This window comes from Orbicella franksi, chromosome 13, assembly GCF_964199315.1.
Source record: "Orbicella franksi chromosome 13, jaOrbFran1.1, whole genome shotgun sequence".
In the NCBI taxonomy this organism is placed as follows: domain Eukaryota; kingdom Metazoa; phylum Cnidaria; class Anthozoa; order Scleractinia; family Merulinidae; genus Orbicella; species Orbicella franksi.
The window spans coordinates 21982016-21991643 of NC_138157.1; the positions used below are offsets into that span (position 1 = coordinate 21982016).

The following is a 9628-nucleotide window of genomic DNA, read 5'->3' on the forward strand; positions in this document are numbered from 1 at the left end:
AATGCAAATCCTGCATTTTGATTGGCTACGCTAATAGAGGACTATTAGTAATAGTACTCGAGTAGCGAAATTGGCGCAATCGAGCGTGACGTTTTCTTTCGTTTTATTTCCAAATAAATATTTCTTCAACTTGCATTTGCTAACTTTATTATTGCCTTTTCTGTCCGACTAGTTGGGTGATACTAAAACAATTAGACCGTTCGCCCTTAAGGGCCACGAGTCTATAGCCCATTCGGCTTCGCCTCATGGGCTATTGACCCGTAGCCCTTGCGGGCTGCGGGTCTAATTGTTAATTAGTATATACCACACCAGTGAATAGTGCTTTTCGCGCGCTCTGATTGGTTAACTCGAGGTGATTATCAAGTAATGTTCACCTCCGAGCAGCCGGCACGAGAGATTTTAAAATTTCCGACCGCTTGTCACACATAAAAAAGCGTTTTGGTCCGCTAATTAGTCAGCTTGTGTGGTATATACTAAAACAATTATTCACCTCAGTGTCGGATGGTTACCTCAGTGATGGATGGTTACCTCGCCGCTTCGCGGCTCGGTAAATATCCACCACTATTCACCTCCACTTCGGTGAATAATTGTTAATTACTACCAGTATGTCTCCTGGCATTATATAAGAGCTTTTGAACATATTAATGAACTCTGACAATCATCGTATCTTCTCTGGTCCCACTTCTCTCAACTATCCTTCATTCTGGCATTTGACTCAAACGTAAACAAGAAAGGATGAAAGAGTATTCAATAGCTGACATATATATTTGGAGAAACACACATATTTAGGATATTTGTTTACCTCGTTTGTTGAGACAAACTTGAAGTCTTCACCACAACTACAGCAGTAAGGAAGTATACACCAGCCACATCAGCAACAAAGATTCCTTTGCCGAAATTTGAGTATGTAGACACGCACTGTGTGTCAAGATTTACCCAATGCTCGATAGGTTTCCACCAATCTCCACTGTTGTATCCGCTTGTTTTAGCTCGCAGCGATAAACAATAAAATTGGTTACTTTTCGTGACCAGTGCGGCAAAAAATCTAGCATTTCTCATGCTCAAGGATTTAATATTGGAGTAAACAGAAACAGCAATTGCTTCCGACGCATTCATCCGAGCAACAACAGCCATGCTGTATGAGACAGTAGAATCTGCTTCAAAGTTTGAGAAAAGAGACAGAACTTCGCGATTTGACGATCCTGTTGCTTCTAACTTTACTCCAACAAGGCGTTCTATATCGACTTCTAGCTGCAGGTTAATGGAAAGAATATAAAGTCCACTCTCTGTCACGTTAAATTTCTGTACAGGTTTGTTGCTATTGGTCTCCCACTCAGCCAACGCATGCCAGCCACTGGAACTCAAAACACGAGATCCATGTTTTAGTTGAAAAGTTCTGTTCAGCTCCACTCCGCCCAAAAATTGGACGGAGCGTGTGGCTGTCAGAATAGAGAATGTATGACCACTAGATTTTAGACATGTTGAAATTAGTTCGCCCTTTTCAAGGTCTACCAGTCCCACGAGTCCGACGGTATTGTTGTACTGTTTAACGGTATTGGAAAATTCAACGTAACATTCTGCACATTTTCGTCTTCCAACACAGGCAGTGACTGTATCCGGGAGGTTTCCTCTTAGGGTAAACCAGACAGATATCAAGTAAGTGCCATTAAAATACGGCGTAAAATCTCCTTTGTCACATGACAGTGTCGGATGATTCGGATTAAAAATGTTGTTATTTATGTACGCTAGTTGACCTCCACCAGTTGACATAGAACGTATCACTGACCATTCACAAGGTCCTGATGTATTACGAGATTTCTGAAGAATTTGATGAAGGCCAGGTGGTTGACGCAGTGGGAGAAATCGTACCAAAGAAAACCAAGAACCGCTTCCTTTCTCGTACCTTCTGTTATTTCCCGATGACACGCATAAATGAACCGTCTGTCCTTCGCTTAGGTAAAGCACTCCAAAAGCACTTACAACAAAGTTTTCAGCGGGTTCCTCGCTTACTTTTGAAGCCGTGATACCATTGAAAGCAATTTGGTAATCAATACAAACTCCACTGTGAAAGGTCTTGCCGCCAATTATGTCTTTCAAAATTACAACGCTACTCAGAAAGTACAAACCGCTGTTCTTTATAGTGACTGGTTGTCTGCGTAACACTTCTAGGTTTTTATAGAACAAATTTGGATGAATCCAGTAATAGACTTGATCAAAGCCCGTACTTCCACGTTCGGAAATATGATTTTCTGCCACAAATCCGGCAGTGTAATCACTTTCCCATCGAGACACCAAGACAACTGAAAAACTGCTGTTTGTCGACACCTTCCAGAGTGTACCACTTGGACACTCCACTTCTATAAAGATGGAAACATACTGATCTGGCTTCAGGCGCCCTGCACTCGCAAGTGTCAAAGTGCTAACGAAGCCGCCGCTTGGGGGATTTGAAGGTCTCGGCTGAAATGTCTTCCCTACAGGTGTGCTTGGCAGCCCTCCCTGTCCTCCGACCTGTATAGTCATGATTATTTGAGATAATCCCGAGTGACGTATTAAGATGTTTGCACTAGTTAGGTAAAAACCATCTTCCTCTACCTTAAATCGTCCTGAGGTTGAGTTAAATTGGGCGCTGTTTTTGAAGAAAGTGTCAGATACTGGTTGAACAGTTCTCCATCCGCCAATTTCTCCACATGAAGAACTTTGATCAGCTTCTTCCTGTTTTACTGGAGCAAAACGGACAATTCAATAAAGCTACTTACTACATCCTATATTATGCCCTTCGATTTCAGCTACGTCATTTTGACATCACGGCCAAACAAAGACCACACCCTGAGAAGGTGTGCTGGCCTGGGTAGGTCGTGTCGCACGAGCGCGGACCGAGGTAATTCTCCTGTATTTGTGGGCAAGACATTCTAGTCAAACAGTTCTTCTCTCGATCCACGAGTATAATGAGTGAGTGGCACTGCTCCTGGTCGCTTCATGCTACGGAAACTGGGATAACTAGGTTGTGCAACTCTTTGCTTGAGGGTATGTGATCTTGCAATGATTTAGCTGAGTTAAAACGCAAACTTACATCTTATCTTCTTGTGAAAACTGTCCAGTTAAGTGTTTACATGAAATATTGCAAATTGTCTTTTGGAAAAAGACCAGCAGACGGCTCGTTTGATAGTTGGCTCAAGGCTCCACCCTCTGTACTCTAATTGTTTTAAAAATAGCCACTCTGGATCAGTTTTAACTAAAGTAACTTCGAGTCTCTTTTCAAAGCACAAAAATACAATTTTATCTATTTTTGTTACCAAATTACCTTTTCGGAAGGTAAACTGACTGCTGAAAAACGTTCTTTCTCTCTCCCTCCTTCTCACATTCCTTCGAAAATAGCAGCAATGCTTAACAAGGATCGATTAACGTTGCAACCCATTCGTGTTGAAAAGAACTGATGTAGCTGAGATCACTGTATTGTGCCTTGAATACATGAACGCCGGCGAATACATGAACTTGGCGAATCTTTATTTAAAATATTTGCCTCATTAGCATCAACGCTTTAGTCTATGATAGAGCTACAAAAATATGAACTCTGCATATTGTAGCCTAGTCCAGGTGTTCGGTAGGTTGGGAGTAGCGAGAAAATCAGCAAGAGAACAACTATTGAGTGAATTGGGTTTAATTCTCAATATTTAACAAGAACATGCATTGGTTCTTTTGCCGTCTACAAATTTGCCAGTTTTAAAAGTCAAATCGCCTTCAAGATTTCACGCAAAGAGCTCCAAATCGTCTTAAAGCGTTTGGGTATATAACCAGAAGCATATCGCTCACCTAGATCCAGGTGATATGCTTCTGATATAACATGATAACTTCTCTTGATCGCACGCTAATGAGGCAAACGTGAACTGTAACGTCAGCAAAGATTCCTCTACAAGTCTGTGGCAAGCAGAACGTTCTTACTTTGATGGGACTCACACAAACAATGACACAACATGAAACCACGTGAGTGAAATCTGATGAGAAGTAAGTGAGTCAATGAGTAAGCACTACAATTTCATTTACAACATTGTTCCAAATTGAAGAGCTTCACCTGCAAAAAATCCCGGCGTAATGAGGGAATCAGCTCCAATCAACATCACAGAGAAGCCTGTTTCCTTGGAAACGTCCCAAGATGATGATATAGTTGATTTCACGAAAACTGAGACCGTTTGACTCTTTGTAAGTCTTATGGAACCAGCCACATTGAGGGTGACCACTGGTTTTGGATTTTCATTCAGCGCGTATAGCCCATTTCCGGTATCTATATGGTCATCTATGGTTATTACAACTGACAAGTTCCCTTTGCCTCCACCCTTAAAAATCACGTTACAGGACACAAAGTAAGTCCCTTCTTGAGGTGGATGATAAATTCCGCTCGCTGGAAAAAACGCGTTGTCAAAGGAAAACAAGCCAGGAACGCCATGCGTATTCCATGTTGTGACCTTCGTCCATTCTGACGTATTAAGAGATATGCTCTCCGTAAGAGTGGCTGTAACACCTGGCCAATCAAAGGAGACCACAGAAACACAAAACAGCCCATCGAATACGTCACTGTCATGAGAATTGCTGTGAACATAAATGGTTACTGTGTCACCTTTATCAAGCGAAACTATACCACTGACAATTAACGAACCTGGACTGGATGAAAAAGTCTTTCCCGCTGACAGTCCATTGTTACCACTCAAATCTGACGGAAGGTCCCTAATTGCTACAAGCAAATGCTTTGAGGTTCTACTCGAAGAATTCACATTTATCAGAGCTGTTACTAAAAACAATCCTTTATCATTTGCAATGAACGTGCTATGATTTGTCTTCAAAATCACTTCCTGAGACTGAAAATTCCGCCTCGTGCTGTTAATGGTCCAGTTGTCTACCATGTTCCATCCCACGAACGATCCTACTTTATTCTGTGCAAGGAAACTAGCCGAGAATTGCTGAGCAAATTCTGCTTTCAGTCCAAGAAAAAGGCCTGAGAAACTGCTGCCTAACAAGACTGTAAGATGCCCGCCACTGGTAAACGTGACCCTCAGTTCAACACAATCCCCGCGATTCAACGCAAACATTCCAGAAATACTACAGGAATAGTTCTTTGTTCCGGACAAATATCTCTTAGCTAACGTAAGTTTTGAGTTTAAGACAAGGGCAATTATACCGTCAGTTAATTGAATGCTAGATTCGATGTTTACGTTGGAGGAAAATTGGTAAATTCCCTCAAGAATTGCACAAAATAATCCAACGGACGGTGAAGTGCCAGTGTGCATCGAAAACAATCCTTTTGTGCCACTAGTTCTCCAGCTCTTAAGGCGGCTTATAATTTGGGGTTGCATAACTTGGCTACGTGATAAGACGACGTGAAAACCAGGCACAGCACCTATACGAGACATCTGCATAACGGAAAAAGTACTGTCTCTCAGCAGCGATCCCTTGGAACCATACAGGTACAAGGCTAGGGCATCATTTTCATAAAGACGCAAAAAACCAGAGAGACTTACAGTTTCTGTTAAATTTGTCTTGCCGTACACACCTTCAAATCCATTGGCCTCTTCAAACTCATCATTTATCACCAAACTAGCTTTTATAAAGCCAGCAGTTGCATTTGCCATCTGTAAGTTTAGCCCAATAAAGTATATCCCCGATTCGGGCGTGTGAAATCTGTCACGGAATCCTTCTTGTCCTGAGGCAGTGGCCTCAAAGAACCCCTTCCGAGATGTGACAGTCCATTGTTTCACCAGAGTCCACTTGGTTTCAGACACATGATGAACCGTGTTCTCAAGATAGCTGGAAACTCCAACCTCAAGAAATGCTGTAAGTAACAACAAAGGAGGGTTAAAGATGCCACAAGAGAATTGTGGCTCGCATTTAAAAATAAATTAAATTAAAATAGAATTACGAATTTTGCCAGAAATTAACATTATGAAGGCATGTACGCGTGGTTCTACAGTTCCCTTCTATATGGAAGTTATTTTCTACCGTTAAAACAACACAATGCAAAACGTGACTTCAAGTTTCGTCAAAAGCTTCTTTTAATGTTGTTCCTGATATGTTTTTCCCCCCTTTCTCAAAATATTGTCACGTATAGTAACCTCTATCATAGAGGCTTTCACGGAAAAGAGGAAATCGAGAAGTGGGCTACTAAAATATCACTGATTTGTAGACAAGAACCCTTCTGTAAATGCTAACTTAGCTAGAGTCAATGTATTATGTACAGCGGCGGATAGAAAACGTCTGAAATTTGCGCATCTCAATCGTCCAACGAAAAACGACGTCGCATCCGGTCAAACGTTGCCACGAAGTTCGTTTTTCAAAGCGCGAATATGAAGTTTCGGTTAGGCATGATTTTCTTGTATTTGTAAAGCATCAGTTTCGTGTTATTTTATGCGGAGGATAGAAAGATGTTGTAGATACATTGCTCCGACGTTTTAAGCAACGATTACAGGAAAAGAGGAAAGTTTAGTATTGTTTTGAGGGGAAAAAAACTGAAAGCGAATTGCCATCTTCGGGGTTTTACACATTCGCAAAACTGGTGTTGTTCCAATGTGGTAACACTAAGTATCCTGAGGAAAAACTGGATGAAATGTAATCTCTCTTGTCTCTGAAATTACCAAGGCTGATGTATCTCTGTTGTCATCAAGGCAGTGATATTTTAATATCTTCTTTACCAAACAAATTTCCTACCAGTTGCAACAGTCTTTCAAAAGCAAAGTCCAATCTTTCCCATAGCACAAGAAAACATTGATTAGAGAGCTGAAGCTTTACAAGTTTAGCACGTTCTTTAATCTTACTGCATGTCATTCAAATATCAACCCCTTAGCCTCCATGAAAGATTTTGGTTTTAGCCTTCCTACCCACCTGGAAGTTCCACTTAACCTATAAATATTTGGGCTTTTGAGACTTCTACCCCCTTAGCATTTCCAATGACATGTGGAATTCAGCGGTAGAGAGAAATGATGACATTTTGCAATCAAAGTAGCTAAGAGCCACTCAACTTGGGAAATGGATCGCCTGTAAACGTTGGCAATTTTGATGTCACTGAACTGAGGTTTTAACCTGTAGGTTAAGTTAAAGTTAAAGCCCACTGGCGTTGTTAAGAAATAGTGCGAAACGCAACGGTAAGAGAATACACGAGGAGATGTAACACTGTTGAAAACATTCATGAAGGTGATCCTTGTTCATGACAATTATAAAGAAAGTACAGCTTCTTATCCGATCACCAAAGCAAATAGTAATTCTCATTTTCTTTCCCATTTTTTCGTTCTTCATTTTCCCAGCCAATATAACCGATTTTTACCTTGAACTTTTTTTTTTTACCTTCTTAACTTGAACTTCGCTACGACTGCGAAAGCTTTATACATTGGTCAGCGGATTCAATCCCAAAAAGTCTAACAGGAATCGAAGGGAAGGATACCTACAACTTGGATTTTCTAAGTTAAAAAGCATGCCTCCAAAACAATGTCTTTGAATAAATATTTGCCCTGTTCTTTAAACAAATGATATGACGAGGAAGAACACTAAAGTTTGTTAATAGACCATTTTACAGGTGTCTGCTCAGTGACCTGGCCTTTGGATGGCAGCGAGGCTGGAGTTGACCTTGTTTTGTTACAGACCTTACTGCTTTTGTTGTGTAAAACAAGTTGTTCTGATGCTAACTAGCTGCATTTACATGACAAAAGCAGTGAGGTCTGTATCAAAACAAGGTCAACTTCAGCCTCGCTGCCATCCAAAGGCCAGGTCACTGAGCAGACAACTGTAAAATGGTCTATAGTGACCAAACTATTGTCATTTTACTTGACGGGGAGAACGCAAATACCGCATTCCAATCTTCATTCTACTGATACGGTATTTCTTTTTTTGTTGGATGATTCAAACAGGCAAATAAGTTTCAGCCTCCCCAACGAAAAAAAAAAGCAGGAGCCAAAGCGAGCCAGTAGATAATGATTCGACAATCATTTCTTGACTATGGTGAGTACAAAGGATATTCTGGACTGATTTGTAGATTGAACCATGTGACGCAAAAAGTCTATTTGTCAATCAAGGTATTGGTTCAGAACTGTTGAGATTAAAAGAAACAATGAAAGCTTCACAATTTACCTTTACTGGATAGAAATAAAAGGCTGAGTGCCACGCCAAGTAAAGAAGCCGCAGGATATAACATGATAATCGATACCATTTACAAGTATGAGAACCAAAGTATTTCAGACACGCTGACTGGCATCTGAAAAACAAAAACAGAATAATGACTGATCTTGGCATTTATCCGTGCATAGTCAATCGATAAGTAATAGTAGCCTGCGTAGCAAGCGTTTCCGTGGGGTTTGGAAGCAAAGAAAGACCGAGGAACGGGATTTTCGGTGTTTTGTCTGCGCGGAAAATGGGGCGAGAACCATTTTTCGCGCTGTAATTCTTTGCTCCCGAACCCCACAGAAACGCTTAATACGCAGGCTAAAGTAATAGTAATTGGACCGAGTGGAGTACAATTGATAATGGTAATTGAACTGAGTGGAGTGCAATTTGGTCTGAAATCATACGCGTGATTGCAAAATCCAACGAGCGCGCAGCCCGAGTTCGAATTGAAATCACAAGTATGATTTCAGACCAAAATTGCACGACACGAAGTTCAGTTGCCACTTTATTAGATCCATTTTGAAATCGCACAATTTTATCGCCTTAAATTTTAGATTTTTGGTGTATTGTTCCAGTAGCCGGTTTGTTAAAAAAAAAGCGGAACCGGAAACACCTTTACGTCTCATTTAGTATGCAAAACGACAATCTCGTTCCCAGAGCCCACGTGTCTTTTGGTCAGCGCCAAGACACGGAGCTCTGGAATAATCAATTTGATTTTTCCTGACAAAAAGACACGTGGGCTCTGGGAACGAGATTGCCATGTGTTAAACCAAGGCACGCATGCGCCGTGAAACCGGAACTCCTAAAATCTTGGAGTCTGGAAATTGATTATTCCAGAGCTCCGTGTCTTGGCGCTGACCAAAAGACACGTGGGCTCTGGGAACCAGATTGGCAAAACAATGTCATGTGACGAAAACTCATTCGAGCATGACAAAGTTTCAGTTTCAGTTCAGTTTTTATTATTGCACACTATTTACAAAGAAACAAGCAGTTCCGAAGTCAGAACGAAAATAGTCTACTTTAGGTATAAAAGTTCAATTCTCGTCGCCTGAATCAGTTATGGAAGGCCTTCCTTTCTTCTGTGGTTGAGGCCGAGACTTTTCACTGTCTTTGGAGAAGGAATTTGAAGGTGCATATCCTGTGTAATTCTGCGATCGATTTCTTTTGAGTTGTGAAACTCCCTCGAGTGCACGATGCCCAGTGAATACTACGTTTTTTTTTTCTTTTTCAAAAGAAATCATGCCATAGAATGGTATTTAAAAATACAGTTCAATGACATGATTTTAAGGGAGTCCAGCTCGTTATCATCTCCGTTTCTTTTTGTGACCTCGGCGTAGGACTCAATACTCAGGACCTTGTCAAGTTCTTCCTGCGCCATTTGTTTTAAGATATTTCCAAGATAGCGGGACTGGCAACGGCTTCGTAAGACGTTCGTTCATTCGCTATTTTGTGCAGTGTGGCGTATTTTGACTATGTTTATTCACAGCGA

General features: G+C 41.0%; 1 protein-coding gene across 3 annotated transcripts in view; it reads right to left on the reverse strand.

Moving 5' to 3' along the window:
* Positions 1 to 9628, reverse strand: part of LOC145465851 (uncharacterized) — a 51605-nt gene that overhangs the window by 13840 nt on the left and 28137 nt on the right. For all 3 annotated transcript variants that reach the window (XM_081449606.1, XM_081449605.1, XM_081449607.1), the window contains exons 2-4: positions 8107 to 8230; positions 4070 to 5821; positions 803 to 2720 (exon numbers count right to left, since the gene is read on the reverse strand). In XM_081449606.1, the coding sequence (XP_081305732.1) occupies positions 803 to 2720; positions 4070 to 5821; positions 8107 to 8185 (3749 nt within the window). In that variant the 5' untranslated portion in view covers positions 8186 to 8230. The remainder of the gene's footprint in view (positions 1 to 802; positions 2721 to 4069; positions 5822 to 8106; positions 8231 to 9628) is intronic.